This window comes from Dipteris shenzhenensis, chromosome 15 (assembly GCF_047967505.1).
Source record: "Dipteris shenzhenensis isolate YYH24624 ecotype China chromosome 15, Dip_SZ_1.0, whole genome shotgun sequence".
In the NCBI taxonomy this organism is placed as follows: Eukaryota; Viridiplantae; Streptophyta; class Polypodiopsida; order Gleicheniales; family Dipteridaceae; genus Dipteris; species Dipteris shenzhenensis.
Window position 1 is genome coordinate 45,149,328 of NC_141610.1, and position 16,412 is coordinate 45,165,739.

The 16,412-nt window shown below is 41.7% G+C and overlaps 2 protein-coding genes across 2 annotated transcripts in view; one reads left to right on the forward strand and one right to left on the reverse strand.

Annotated features, from left to right (window-relative positions):
- Positions 1 to 16,412, reverse strand: part of CTEXP (kinase family with ARM repeat domain-containing protein) — a 130,464-nt gene that overhangs the window by 39,718 nt on the left and 74,334 nt on the right. Inside the window, exons 11-12 of the mRNA XM_087385900.1 lie at positions 14,332 to 14,448; positions 14,068 to 14,157 (exon numbers count right to left, since the gene is read on the reverse strand). Coding sequence (XP_087242026.1) covers positions 14,068 to 14,157; positions 14,332 to 14,448 — 207 coding nt within the window. The remainder of the gene's footprint in view (positions 1 to 14,067; positions 14,158 to 14,331; positions 14,449 to 16,412) is intronic.
- LOC147893881 (uncharacterized) lies at positions 3,022 to 4,305 on the forward strand. The gene has a single exon (XM_087385527.1). It carries the CDS (start codon positions 3,022 to 3,024, stop codon positions 4,303 to 4,305), a length of 1,284 nt encoding a protein of 427 aa, XP_087241653.1.

The window sequence follows — 16,412 nt, forward strand, 5'->3', positions numbered from 1 at the left end:
ATGAGGGGTTGCAGACTGACTACTTGCACATGGCCAAGAGGTTTTAGCTCTGATCTTATCACAAATGTTCGACCATAGTATCTGAAGGACAGATGCTCGACCAAGGGGTGATTATTAGATCCTAGTATCTGGAGGACACACGGGTCTCACACGCATTGAGGATTGCCATTGGATAGACGCAAGTCTCATCCCATCACCTAAGGATTGAGGCAGGAGAGCCACAGGCACGCCCAAGCAGAGAATATGCAAGCTATGCACACTTGCAGAGGTAGAGACTGAGGAGCACTTTCTATGTATTTGCCTAGCCTACTATGAGATCCGAGGACAGTACCACTGTGTCTTTTAGGAGGGACATGGGTTCGAGCCACTCTCTTAGCTGATCCACTTCCATCATCACGTCTATGTTGGTCTCTATTTGATGGAGACGCGCCAACATAGAGAGACCTTATTGAAGCAAATCAGAGAACAGGAGGTGACAGTGCCACAGGAGATAGATCTAGCATAGCAACACGTTACTAACTTCTCTGCCTTCGAGTCAACCCCAGGACACCGTGGGGTAAAGGTCTGTCCCATCACAGCTACTTAGAGGAGACTGTCCAAGCCGAGGTGTCTTCTTGATTTGTGAGACATCTTGACGCCTCATCAAAGAGCCACCATGGCGCTTGGATATGTATTTGGAGCACTAGCATTGCATGTTTGAGTTTGAGTTTTGAGATTATTAGCTTAGCACTCAGGAAGGGCCTTAGTGAGCCCTTTGCTTCAGCCCACAGTGGCTTGTACGAGTTACTTTCTGATTGTACTTCTCTCATAGGCCCGCAAGGCCTTCCGAAGATGTTAATACAACTCTCTCTCTCTCTCTCTCATGATAGATCTCTCTTCACTTTCAAGATTTTTGAACATTGAACAATGGAACTTGACGTGTTACATATATTAAAAATATGAAAAATGTAATGTGGACACAAAATACATCCATCTTGAAAATAACAAGTTTGAAGTCACACAGTACAAGTGCAAGGTAGCTTGTATATGAATCATGACTGCTGAATTAAACATGATGACAAGTCATATAAATGATATAGGCTATGGTGTACAGTGTACAATGTACACTCAAGCTACCTGCTAGGGGCTAGTTGAAGATTCATGCTAGCACACTGAACATAGTCAACACTATAATCTAAATCGGATGATGTGTCCTCCAAAGATGAAGAGGCACATGAATGATCCTCAAACCAATCTGTCACTCGCATCTGCTCTAACTCCTTGTCCAAAATCTTAATTTTGACCTGGAAACCCTAAATTTAAACCCAAACCCTAGTTTTGGGGTTTCGCTGAAAAAATGGTTAGTTTCACTTGTTCTGTAGAAACATTTGGGAAGACATGTTTCAGATTCCCGACATGGGTTTGTTTTTTTGGGGGGGGGGAGGTGTGTGTGTGTGTGTGTGTGTGTGTGTGTATGTAGTGACTGAATATTCACATTTAAGGCCTCTCTCTGAATCAGAAAATGATTCCCTTTCACATGCTCGGATCAAACTGACTGATAATGATCAGCGGAAATTGCACAAATGGCAGATTAGAGCAAGAATGAAGCCCCTCATAGATAAGGGCTGTTCATCAAAAGCCTTCTTCCAGGGCCTGCATGCTACTCGAAAGAAAAACTCATGTCTAAGGGTAAGGAAGCTAGATGGCTCTTAAACGAACTCTTTCTCTGATCTCCAAGATGAATGCCAAAATTATTTTCAGAAATTGTTCTCTGCTCCTGGTTCCCCATCAAATCAAATGACTGATGCGAGGACTGAATTTCTTCAATATGTTTTTGAGATAGTGGAAATGGATGATGCACTTACATTGGAGAGACCTTTTACTGCAACAGAACTTGATAATGCATTGTCCCACATCAGCAAATACAAGTCCCTTGGCTGGGATGGCCTTACGCTGGAATTTTATATTTCTTTTTGGGATGATTTGAAAGATGTCCTTTTGCAAATGATCGATGTTGCCTGGCAAGAAAATCACTTGCCGCACCTTTGGAAGCATGGCATAATCAAACTTGTGCCCAAAAAACATCTGTGTGACCATATGTCAGATTGGAGGCCTATTACTTTGATGCCTATAGTTTACAAACTCATTTCCAAAATGATTGTGTATAGGCTTCACAGGTTACTGAATGCGGGCCTTCATCCTCATCAGTATGGGTTTGTGCCGCGAAGACAAATCCATGACAATATCTCCAATGCATTGACTGCAATTGAATATGCTAAGTACTCGCATCAAGATGTGCTCATATTGCATGTAGATATTGCTAAGGCATTTGACACTGTTCAATGGGACTTTATCTCTCAAATCATGACAAAGTTGGGCTTTGGTCCCAAGATAACAAATGCTATTTATTGGCTTTATTCTGGCTCTACTTCTCAGTGCATTCTTGGGGGTCATCTATCTCGGTCATGGACATTGGCTAGATCAGTTAGACAGGGCTGCCCTCTTAGTGCTCTCTTCTATGCCATTGCGACCCATCCCCTCTTGATGTATCTTGATCATCTTACAAACACAGGACAGATGACTGGTCTTAAAATCCCTGGGACTGCATCTTTTTTGGCACAAGCATATGCTGATGATTCCTTCTTTATGCCACAGAACTCTCCTCGGGAAGTTCACATGCTTATGACCACACTATCATTGTATGGATCAGCAGCGGGATTGCATGTTAATTTTGACAAATCTAAATTGCTCCCCATGAAACAATGTGACTGGCATTCTATCCTCTGGCCAGGTCAGGTAGTCCATTCCAAAGATGTCGTCAGGCATTTGGGATATCCTATAGGATGGCATATCACCAGGAAGCAACAGTTAAAATGGATCTTCCAAAGACTTCAACATAAACTGGAATATTGGAAAATCTCTACTTGGCCACTTCATGTCAGGCTCAGAATAGTACAGTCTATCGTAATGTCCTATGTTCAGTTCTTTTTGCCTTTGCTACATTGGTCCTCTAGAGATATTTCAGCCTTTATGTCTCAAGCTATGGAGTTGTTATGGCCGACAAAAACTGCTGTCAAAACATTGAGACTGATGAAGATGGAAATGGTGTGCTCTCCAAGGATGCATGGTGGACTGAATGTTCTCAATATAAGATATCATATAGCAAGGAAGGTTACTACGCTCCATACATTCTTCCGTCAACAACAACCATGGACTTGTATGATAACATCCATGTGTATCAACATGAGGACATCTGCTTATGGCCATTGGACTACTGATCCTTGGGAGGTTGTCATTGGGAGATTTGTAGGGAAGATACCTGGCTGTCCTTTCTCTACTGCTCTAATACTTGATTGGAAACAGGTACTTTCTAAGGTCAAATGGGCTCCCGATAATTGCTCGGGGACAAATTCAATGAGAAAAGAAAGTATTCATTGGAGTGCCATCTTTGACATTCCACTTGCTTTACAGGAACCAGTTTGGGCATATAATCTCATGAAATTGGGAATTAGATACATCAATGATGTGGTAGATGATCGGGGCTATGTCTTATCTTTTCCTCAGGCCACTGCTTCCTATGCATTGGGAATGCATCATAGGTCGATATGGAAGAAAATTGCTGATTTGTTACATCCTTTTCTACCTGTTCCTCCTGTGGCTGGCACAGACAGGCTTATGGATTGGCAATTGCAACCCTCTGCTACATGCTCTCATCCTGTTCCTCTACCAGCTTTGACCTCCATCAAAGCCTACAGGCTTCTTCAGCCACCTCCACGGATTCAGCAATATGCTAATACTCTGTGGCATATCAGGAAGCCCCTCTCATGGTGGCGGAAGAATCCCCGCATCTTATGGAAGTGTAAAATGCCTTTGAAACAGATACTTTTTCTTTGGAGATGCATGACGGGCACATTGTCAGTGGGAATCACACTTGCCAAACGTCACATTGCACCATCCACATGTTTACGATGTCAAGCTCCTTCAGAGACTGTCCCTCATTTGCTTTGGCACTGCCCGGGTTCTAGGAACCTCCTTGGGAGAATTTCAGATCATCTTCGGCTCCGTTTCCCGAGTCACAGATTTGGGAAACTTTTTTGGTTATTAGGCAGATTTATGCGATCTTTGTCTCAATACTCACTATTTCTCTCATGGGTGAGATATTGGGCTCTTTGGATAATCTGTAGTGAGCATAATTGGGCATACATGGGTCGGATTCATAGGTCATATGAATCTTTCCGAGCCTCATTGCGGCAATCTTTATATGGTGCCTGCCATGAGGGTGATATACATGCTTCTTGCATAGAGCTTTTCTTTTTATGTTTTTGATCTCTGGGATACTCTCCATTTTGGAGACTTCCCATCTTGTAAATTTATGAGAATATAAATATACTGCACTGGATTTACAAAAAAAAAAAAAGTGTGTGTGTGTGTATGTGTGTGTTTCTTTTTTTTTCTCTTTAGACTATTCTCATTGTACAAACTTTTTCTTGATATAAATACAGTGGTTTCACCAAAAAAAAAAGTGTATGTTTCTTCTTTTGTTTTCTTCCGTCGTTCTTTGCAGCAATCGCTCTTTGATTGTTTGCAAACTCACTACATAGATCAGGATATATATTTTGTCCTACATGGACATTTTCCCTTGATGCATTATTTCAGCTTGCCAGTTTTTCCCTGGATAACTATCTTGTAATATAAAGCATTCAGAGTTTTCACTGAAAAAAAGAAAAGAAAAAAAAGTGAGTACGGGTGGGTGTGTGTGTGTGTGCGCGCGCACGCGTGGTGAGAGCCCTAGCTATGGCGTCTCCAGCCCTCGGCCTTCGTTGGTGACCCTGACCTGCCTCATGTTGCTGCCCTGAGGTCCGTGCAACCTCTCCAGCCTGCTCACTACTGCTAGCCGCCCTTCTGGAGCCTCTTTTCCCTTTTCTTTAGCTTCCCCTTTCTCCTACCTTTTCCGTACACATCCTTCGCCATCTTCTTGTTCTTTTTCTGTTTTTTTCCGTACCTTTGTTCCGTACAGTTTTGCCTGTCCATACAGGGTCTACTGTCCGTACAGGGTTTTTCCATACATCCATACTCCAACCCGCAGTGCAGGTTTTTCTGTCCTTTTTCGTACATGCGTACACCTTCCTGCAGTACAACGTTTTCTGTCCGTACAGGGCTTTCTGTCCATACAAGGTTTTCCATACCTCAGTACATCTGTACTTTTCTCTACCTTTCCATTCAGTTTCTTTAGTTATTACCTCTGTTCCATTCGCTCCTGCCTGTCCGTACTGGCTCTATCACTCCGTACAGCCTCGATAGCTCCCTTCTCCCTTTCAGCTTCTCCTTTTTACTCCTTCCTTTTCCCCATGGAAACAATCAAGACATACATGCACAAGAAGCAGAAACAGGACTCGGGTCAGGATGACTCGATGCACGCCTCTCTTGAGGCTCAACTACTTTTTGATGTTATGCATAAGGGCTTTGAACACACGCGCCGGCATTGGAAGGACTCTGCTCCCACTGTTGGGCTCATGGTGGAGGTGGATGACATCGTTGATCCTGTGTGTGATTATGCCAAGCATGCTATTATTATTTTTTTCCCAGGACGCATGCCTGTTGCAGCAGATGTGGGAAATTGGCTCACTAGGACTTTGGGTGGTGGTTTTGTTCGAAAGGTGCATTATGCTGCTCGGGGGTTTTTTGAGGTTATTATGACACATGAACTACACAAAGAGATGCTCCTCGAACACTCCCCTTTGTTTTATGGGCAGCAGATGGTGCATGTTTTGCCCTGGTCACCCACCACGATTATCAGGCTTTAATTCACCATCGCTATCCGGTATGGGTGGAAGTGGTTGACTTCCCTCAGTGCTTGGCTTCTCTCTTACCCAAAATCGCAGCATCATTGGGTAAGGTGGTGTGCCCTCCACGGCCAAATGGGAACTCCAACCAATTTTGCATTTTGTGGGATACCGATCATCCCACTCCTGACTCTTACGGTGAATCAGGTGGATATGGGCAGTGCTTTTTACAAGCTCAAGTGGGGCTTGTTTGCAGGTGCACGTTTTGAATGTAAGAAGTTTGGTCACATGGCTTCTCAGTGCCCTCTTGTTATGCCTAAAAGGCCTTTGGAAAGTTTGCCTTCTCAGATGCCTACTAAAGAAATGATGGGTCAGCCCATTCTCAAACCGAAGGGTGTCAAGCCTCTTACTCCAGCTCAGGAAAAAGGCAAGACACCTGTTGTGTCCAATGGGAATGCCTCTCCCTCTATGCCTTCCACCTCTCAGCCCAAAGGGAGACAAAACTTTGCAGAAGGTTTGGCAGACTCCCAAGAAAACTGTTGCAGCTAGACGACCTTTACCTTCTCACACTTGGAATGGTGCATCCTTGACTGGTCGTACTCTTGAAGAAAATTCAGGAGTGGGTATTACATGGGCAGCCGTGACAACCAGTCGGACTCTCTTTCCCGAAGAAGATATTGTTGGTTTGCTGTCCACTTCTCAACCAATTGTGAAACCTCATGGCCGGGATCCGGATCTTGAGGTTGATATGCAGGCCTGGTTTCAGTTCTCCCTCTGCTGTACATAATCTGTAAATATGCTGTCAAAACTCTTATGTTTGACACTTAATGTACAGGGTTTGTGTGATGCTTCTAAATGGAAGACAGTCTGGGGGTATCTCAATCACTTATAGCCAGATGTGGTAGCTTTGCAGGAACATAATCAGCATGTGTATGCTGGACAGCATGGTCGTTTTCGTGGTTATGACATTTTCTATGCTGGATAGCATTCCTTTTCAGGAGTGGTCTTTTTTATCAAACATGATCTTCAGCCCTCTGTGGCCTTCAATGATTCACAAGGCAGATGGATGGTTATGCAATGCATTGTACATGGTGATATCTTTGAATTTGCATCTGTCTATGCTCCTCAATCCTCCTGTCATCGAGGACAGATTTGGGAAGATATGCAAAGGTATCCATGGAGGCAGTATGCTTTTCTTTGTGGGGACTTCAACAATGCTCCTCAACCAGGGTATAATACTTCTGGCCTCCTCAACCAAGGTATAATACTTCTGGCCATACACATATGTTGGCCTCTCAGAGGCAGAGCTGGTCAAAATTGTTGTTTGATTTCAATTTTGCTGATCTTTGGACAGCATCTTATCCATTACTGCTGGGGTTTACTTTCCAACACAATGCTCAATCTGTACATTCTGATCATGCACCTTCATGTTTAAGGATTTCTCTGGATGACATGGCGGGTGATCAGCTTCCACACAGAAGGCTCCTCATGGTTAACAATAGTTATTTGGATCATGATCTTTTTAAGGCCATGGTGTATGACGCATGTCAACCTCTTTCACCTCAGAGTTTTATTGATACCGATTATGCCTTGGATGCATTTGTTGCTCGTATGCAATCAGTAATTCGGGACTATGGCAAAAATTATGTCAAAACATTGAGAGATACGGTTGCTCGGGAAAAATCTACCTATCAGTCTTTGACTGAACACAATCATTTTCGGTCTCTGTCTCTTGAAGAAAACACATCTTTATTCCAAGCTAGAAATTGTTTGCAAAGTAATGATCATAGAAAAATTGCCAAATGGGAGACGAGCTCGTCAGCGAGCTTTCTTGGATAAAGGTTACTCGTCAAAGGGATTTTTTAAGAGCTTACATCATAAGCGACAAGCTACCCATTTTTGTCGTACTCTGCTTTCTGATGGACATTGGACCTCCTCTCGAGCTCAACTTGCTGCAGCTTGTGTTCATCATTTTTGCAGGCAGTTTGGACAGGTTGATCCTCCTTCTCCGGCAGTATTGGCAGCCCGGACTCAATTACTGCAGCATGTTTTTCCTATTGTTTCTCATGCACAAGCTCTTGAGCTTGAATGCCCTTTCACTGAAATAGAACTGACCTATGCTGTTCGATCATGTGGTAAATGGAAATCTCCGGGATGGGATGGCCTTACAGTGGAATTTTTTCTTGCATACTGAGATCAAGCTCAAGCCTAAGCTCAAGCCTATTTTGTTGTGTATGATCAACCATGCCTGGAACAGCAACTTATGCCACTTTCTTGGAAAAAAGGGCTAGTAAAGCTTCTTTCCAAAAAGCAGATTTGTGAATCATGGCTGATTGGAGACCCATTACTCTTATGCCTGTCATTTATAAATTCATCACCAAAATGGTGGTTGATCGTATTAAAGGATACTTGCATGATGGTTTACATCTTGCACAATATGGTTTTGTTCCTCGCAGGCATACTTGCATGATCGTATTAAAGGATACTTGCATGATGGTTTACATCTTGCACAATATGGTTTTGTTCCTCGCAGGCATATCACTGATAATATCGCAAATGCTTATGTTGGAATTGAGTATGCCAAATACACAGAACAGGATGTTCTTTTACTGTAAGTTGATATTGCCAAGGCTTTTGATACTGTTCAATGGGACTTCATCTCTCAAACAATGCATGCTTTGGGATTTGGGCCGAAATTGCAGCATTTCATATACTGGCTTTATAGTGACAGTCAAGCTACTTGTATTCCTTTTGAGCTGATGCAAGCTCTTTCTTTATATGGTTTAGCTGCTCGGCTTCATGTCAATTTTCAGAAATCAAAATTGTTGCCTTTGCATTCCAAGGAATGGCACTCTCTTTTATGGCCTGGAGAAATCATCCCACCAACTCAATTGGTTCACCATCTTGGTTATCCTTTAAGTTGGACACTTTCTCCTCATCAACAATCTGATTGGATTCTCGTAGCTCTCAAGAAAAAGATGGAGAACTGGAAATTGGTAACTTAGCCTCTGCATGTTCGTCTTCGAATTGTGTAATCTATTCTGATGGCGTATATTCAATTCTACTTGCCTCTTATTATGTTCAGCGAGCTAAACGCTTCCTATCCGTAGGATAAAGAAGCAAGGCAACTCGGCTCCGCAAATGGAACTCTAAGCCCATCGAAAGACTTGGGGAAAACAGAGGCATTTTTCTTCTCCTGGTAGGCTAAAACATTCTTGCAATTTTTTAAAATATTATAGAGGACAAGAAATCTCAGATGGTTAGTCATCTCAGAGGGAGTGCATGGAGAATTCAGCAAATCGATGCAACCTTGCTAGTGGATGGGGTGGAGATAGATGACATGCCTATTACTTGTTCCACTTCAATGTGGCTGCATTCGCGAAAGCCTGATCTTGCCTCTTTTATGTCTAAGGTGCTGGAAATCTTCTAGTGTTCTCGCGATGGCAAAAAAAGCTTGCGTTTGCTTCAGATACAGCAGCTTTGTTCTCCAAAGATGTATGGAGGTCTTAAGATTCTCAATATCCATCTGCACATTCTTGCCCATAAGGGGAAACTCAGGTTGCAGTTTTTGCAAGACTCTCAACCATGAGCTGCCATGATTCGTCATTTACTCTTGCATGTTGAATCTCCAACTTTTGGTCATTGCCAGCTTTCCCAATGGGAGTTTCTTTTTGGTTCTGTGACAAGCAAAATCCATGGCTGTCCTTTGGTTTCCCATTTGTTAATGGATTGGAAACATATCCTTTCCCACTTGGATTGGCATGCCAGTGATTCCTTGCAGGGCAACTCTTTCAGAGCTGAAAATATACATTGGTCTAGAGTGTTTGCCCTTCCTTTGGCTTTGTAGGAGCCTCGATGTTCGTATTTTCTGAGTATCAAGGGAATTCGTTTGGTTCAAGATGTTGTTGATGATGTTGCATTTCCCCTTACTTTTCCTTTGGCCGCTGCCAAATTTGGCCTTGGAATGCATTATCATCCACTTTGGCATAAGATTTCAAGACTGGACACTTTCTTCTATGGGCTTGTCATGCCGTCCTCTACAATTTGCACATATTACTGTCTCTTCTCTTTATAAAGTTCTACTTCCTCCACCATTTATCTCGCAAAAGGCAAATCAGCTTTGGCATCTTAATCGTCCTTTGAAATGGTGGCAAAAACATTTCAGACAGATTTGGCATTCTAAGATTCCTCTTCGTCAGCAAGTTTTCTTGTGGAGAGCTTTGTTGGGTGTTCTTCCTCATGGACAGGTCTTGGCACAACTACATATTACTTCCTCTATTTGTCGCAGATGTCTGGCTCTGAGAGGCCTCATCTCTTTTGGCATTGTCCTTCCTCTCGTGCTTTCTTGGACTTCCTTGGGCAGATTTTGAGAGCTTGTTTTCTCAGCTTGCTTTTGGCAAGTTCTTTTGGCTTTTTGGTGTACATCCACCCAGACAGGAGTTTGATTTCTTTTTTGTTTGGGTTCGGTACTGGGCACTCTGGACTCTATGGAAGGATCGCAAACATAGGGTCTTTGGTGATCCCGTTTTTTCCATTTTCTCTTTCTTCAGACACTCTTTGTAGCAATCGCTTTTTGATTGCCTGCAATCTCCTGTCTTTGATCATGATGTATATTTGTCCTACAGTGACATTTTCTCTTGATGTATTATAGCTCTCCATTTCTCAGATAGCTTCTTTGTAATATATGACTAAAAGATTCGACACAAAAAAAAGTGTGTAGTGTGTTTACACGTGTTTACACAGGCTTTGGAACTGGAAAGCCCCTTCATAGAAAGTGAATTGTCTGATGCAGTTAAATCATGTGGTAGATGGAAATCTTCAGGATGAAATGGTCTCACTGATGCCAATGTCATGGAAAAAGACTTGTGAAGCTCATTCCTAAGAAGCAATTATGTGATTCACTCTTTGATTAGAGACCACCAATCACGCTTATGCCAGTCATTTAAAAAATCGTAGCCAAAATGCTTGCAGACCGTATCAAAGGTAATTTGCATGAGGGGCTATCCTTCTCAATATGGGTTTATCACTCGTAGGCATATCACAGACAATATTGCAAATGCTAATGTTGGGATGGAATATGCAAAATACACGCAGGAGGATGTTCTACTCTTGCAGGTGGATATTGCAACAGCTTTTGACACAGTTCAATGGGAATTTATTCGCAAACCATGCGAGCTTTGGGGTTTGGAATAAAAATGCAGCAGGCTATCTACTGGCTTTATGAGGACAGCAAAGCTGCCTGTATTCTCTCTCGAAACATTTCTGAAGAATGGATTCTTCTTTGTTCGGTCCGTCAGGGATGTCCCCTTAGTGCTTTGTTGTATGCCATTGTTACGCATCCTATGTTGCAATATACAGACCACCTAGTGGATACAAGAATCCTTCATGGCTTGGAAATGGCAGAAAATCGCAGCATGGTTGCTCAAGCCTACGCTGATGATTCCTTTTTTACCCCAAAGAATACTCACAATGATCTTTCCGCTTTGATGCAAGCTCTTTCGCTCTATGGTTTGGTAGTTGGTCTTCATGTGAATTTTTGAAAGTCTAAGCTGCTCCCCTTGCATTCTAAAAGACTGGCATGGTCTCTTATGGCCCGGGGAAATAATTCCACCCACACAAATTGTTCGTCATCTTGGTTACCCTTTGGGTTGGGGGATCACCCGTCATCAGCAGATTGATTAGGTGCTTGTCAAGCTCAGAAAAAAGATTGAATGTTGGAAACTAGCAACCTAGCCATTGCATGTTCGACTTCAAATAGTGTAGTCCATTCTAGTGGCCTATATTCAATTCTATTTGCCTCTGATCATGTTCACTAAAGCGGATCGTGCTTCTTTCATGTCTGTAATCATGGAACTCTTTTGGCGATCCAAGCATGGCCGAAAAAGTCTAAGACTGCTTTCAGTACATCGACTATGTTCACCAAAAATGCATGGAGGTCTTTATATAATTGATATCCACATGCACATCCTTGCTCACAAAGGGAAAATGCTGCTGCAATTTATGCAAGGTCACCAGCCTTGGGCTGTTATGATTCACTCTCTGTTACAACAAATCAATACTTTTGCCTTTGGTCACTGGCAACCCACTCAGTGGGACTTCTTACTTGGTTGCTTTGATGGTACATTGCCTGGTTGCCCTTTGGTCTCTAGCTTGCTTCTGGATTGGAAGCACGTCCTTTCTCACTTGGAATGGCATGGACGTGATTCTCTGATAGGAAATTCCTTGAGGGCTGAAAGCATTCACTGGTCAAAAGCTTTTCAGCCTCTGCTGGCTTTACACAAACCTAGGCATTCCTATTTTATTACTTTCAAGGGAATTACGTCTGTTGCGGATGTCATTCATGATGATAAAAATATTTTACCTTTTTCTCTCGCAACCATACGGTATGGCTTGCGATCTCATTATCATCCTCTATGGCAAAAAATTACTTGTATGCTTTCACCTTTTGTCCCAATTCCTCCTTTGGAACTTCAGGATAGGTTGGAGGATTGGATTTTGACTTCCCGAGAGTCCTCCTTTCGTCCTTTAAGGCTATCCCAAATTATAGTGCTTGCATTATATAAAATCATTTTGCCTCAGCCTTGGGTTTCAAATAAGGCTAATTCTATTTGGCGAATGCATCGGCTAACTAAGTGATGGAGAAAGAGACTAAGGAAACTTTGGCAACACATCTTTTTTTGGAGAATTCTTCTGGGGGTTTTTCCATCTGGGCAACTATTGGCACGTAGACACATTGCTCCTGCTGTATGTTGCAGATGTTTGGCTTCTCAGGAGACTGTGCTTCATTTATTCTGGTTTTGCCCGTCCTCCCGTGAGTTCCTGGATTTTCTTTGACAACGGTTGAGAACGAGATTCCGGACTCCTGCTTTTGGGAAATTCTTCTGGCTCTTTGGTTTTCATCCGCGCACTTAGGAGTTTGATTTTTTTTTTGTTTGGGTTCGTTATTTGGCACTTTGGACTTTGTGGATATAACAGAAATTGTAAAGTCTTTGGTGATCCAGCATTTTCTTTATTTGCTTTCTTCAAGCATTCTTTGCAGCAAGCTTTTTTTGACTGCTTGCAGACTCACTACATCGATCATGATGTATATTTACCATATATAGAGATTTTCAGTTAATGTAATTTATAGCTCCTCACTTTGAGGTGGCTTTTCTTGTAATATAAACAATCATGGCTTTCACTAAAAAAATGTGTGTGTGTGTGTGCGCGCTTTTCATGCTGATGGGACTCTTTCTTTTCCTCACGCTACAGCAAAATTCAATCTTGGCATGCATTACCGTCTTGTTTGGTATCTTATTACTCATATGCTTCAGCCTTATATTCCAATACCTCCTTTGGAAATTCAGGATCGGCTTCAAGACTAGACACTTCATTTGCCAGGGTCTGCATGTCGTCCCTTGAAGTTGTCTCACATAACGGTTTCTTCTTTGTATAAGGTTCTTCAGCCCTTGCCTTGGGTTTTGCAACAGGCAAACAATCTTTGGCATATGAATCATTCTTCCATCTGGATAGTTTGTGTCACGTAAACATGTTGCTCCATCTATTGATCTCACACACGTGACTTTTTGGGATTGCTGCGCCAGCATTTACACACCAGATTTTCCAATGCTGCTTTTGGAAAATCTTTCTGGTTATCTGGGATTCACCCACACAGCAGGGTTTTGATTTGTTTTTGGTATGGGTGTGATATTGGGCACGGGCACTATGGACTCTCTGGAAAGATAGAAATCATAGAGTTTTTGGTGATCCCATTTTCCCCCTATACTCTTTCTTCAGGCACTCTTTCCAGCAATCTTTTTCTGATTGCTTGCAAACAGGGACTTTTAATCATGATGTATATTTGTCATCAGGCTATTCTGGGATGATTTGTTTTTTGTTTGGGTTCGTTACTAGGCGCTCTAGACTTTATAGAAGGCTAGAAATCATCGAGTCTTTGGTGATCCCACATTTTCATTTAGGCGCTCTCTGCAGCAATCTTTCTATGATTGCTTACAGACAAAGTGCATGGATCATGATGTATATCTGTCTTATATTGAGGTTTTCTCTTGATGTATTTCTCATCAGCCTATTCTGGGATGATGATCTTGTAATATAAAGCAACTCAATTCTTACGAAAGAAAAAAAAAAGTGTCTGTGTGTGTGTTTATGCTTACATACATACATATATGCATACATTGTGCACTAAAATGGCAAATAGATACATCTTGAAGCAATGTAGGTATGTATGCATTTATCATCTCTACAGTTATAAGGCCCTAAGCTCAGCATGAACTTCATTAAAACAAGCACCTATCAAAATGCTCACCTTTGGAACAAGCGTGAGCATTGCCTTCAATGTTAATTCTCGAAGAAAAGCGGAAGTGTCCGAAAACCCAGTAGCCAAGTGTGGGAAGACCTGATCAGGTAGCCAGTAAAGTAGAAAATATAATGAATTCCAAAAATTAGAAGGTAAGGTTCAGAACCTTTAAAAAGTCATGTACAGTTTGTCCATTTATTTGAACCTATTGAGGTTATTTCTTGAATATTTTCTTTTTTCTCTTTCTTGGAAACAGAACAGATGAAAAGAAACCTGCTCATCCACGACTTGGGAAGCCAAAGCTGTTCCGAACTGCTCAATGTGCTGCAATAGTCCAACTCGAATACTTCGGTCATTCGATGCAAAAAGCTTTATAAGAGTGGGCAAAACCTACACAAATTGGATAAACACCAACAGCGGACAAAGTTGGTAAGCATTTTATCACACAAGCTGTACAACAAGAACACTTATCATGTAAATCACTAGCATTCTTAACCATTGACTGCACATGACTTCGTCTTTTCCATATCACAAAGTTATGAAGACATGTTCAGGTAATACAGTACTAGAAATCATTTTCAACTTTTGCAGAAGATAGGCTTTGAATATTGTTCTCAAATCTTATGTGAATACTTTGAAACATACAACTGTGCACCTATTTGCGTTTTTTTGGAAAAAAGGAACATTTTGAAATATACAAAATCTAAATCTCCATGTATGAGAACCATTTTTCAATACAGAAAAGTGTGTACTACATCACAACAAATGAATGAAGGGATGGAAGAGCAAAAGCTTGTCCCGAACCCTAAAATTACAACATGAGGAGAGATGAAAGACCCTACACACAACATAACATCCCACAACAAACAGCATCAGTGTGTCCTAATCATGAGCAAACCAAAAAACTGCAATGAGGAGGGCATAATACTGTCAATCGGAAGAAAACGCTCCAATCCCACATTCGGAGTAAAGTCTAAGCTCTAAATCTAGAAGCCTATGATTCTCCTAAACACCCAAATCCTGTGAATCATTGCTTTTTAAAGTGAATCAGCAATGACCAAATCAAGGATAAAATTTCTCTATCATCTATCTCACCACCTCCAATGAACAGCCTCTTAAGTAGATGCTAGAGTCCATTTCACACAGGGTGCTAGGAAAGTATGGACTGCAACCGCTGTGTCGATGAAGTCGCTAAAAAGGAGAGAAGCAACAATTGAGGGTCTCTTAAGAACCTAAAGTAAAGAGAATCCCATCATAGTTAGTAAAGCATGTCCTCCTTAATAACCCTCATCCTAGGAAAAAGTCAAAGGACAATGGGATGAGATGGAAACAAACCAAAAAATTCCCTCCAAATACACACTATGTAAGCCCATAAATGATGCTTAGTACTTTCAGCTTGGGAAGAAGAATATTGACAGACCCTCTGCCTATCCTTTAAAGGCCCAATGCCCATTGCTAAGCCATAGCACTACGTAAGCCAAACAAAGAAGGTGGGTTTCCTTATAGCTTTCTATACAGAGACCCATCAAAGCCTGGAGCGCCCTTTGCTCATAGTCAGTCGATACACATGGGAGACAGCCTACCAGCATAAGACTCGCTTAGGAATGTGGATACAAATGAGGTTGCTATAGATGATGATTTCTAAGATCTCTTGCATAATTGTTAGACTAGAAATATATGAAATTGCTTCTTCCATTTTGATATGCTGGCGTATAAGAAACTGAGATCATGTTAACTATTTTCCATGTGCATATCATGGTTCAATGGAAAATATGCTCTTTTTGTATACATTTTCGAATTGAGCAGAATAAAAAACTTGTATTTTAAAAGTGTTTTTCTTTCTAGACTAGTGAAAGGAAGTTTTGACTTTGAGATGTATTGATAAGAGGAAGCCAAATTAGAATGGCTTATGCTCATAGATTGGTTACTTGTAAGGTGAAATGGTAAATTAAATCACAAAGGTTATTTTTACCATATTCAAATGGAGCCATGCAAGACCAAAAAATATCATATCACATGAGTCTATATCATGTGACAAGATAATCCAAGGACCTCTTCATTGCAGTATGCTACTTCCCCCTCAGACTTCACACTTTGCCAAAGATCTATGTAGGAGGCTGTGACTTCATCGTATGCAGCCCTACATCCGAACTTGATGGATTTCTCAAGCCGTATAGAAGTCCTCCTTATGGGGGACTTCAACACAAGAAAGGGTATGCGTCACATATCACTTTTGGATTTTCAAGATGACTCTATTCTTTTACCACATTTTGATCTAGATGAAGTAGGGATATCCTGAGTATCTGGAAACAGGCAAGCTCCAATCACATTTTACGAGCATGCTTTCTTGGACA

Excerpts from the sequence above, each read along its gene's own strand:
- LOC147893881 (XM_087385527.1), top strand. The coding sequence starts at position 3,022 with ATGGAGTTGTTATGGCCGACAAAAACTGCTGTCAAAACATTGAGACTG.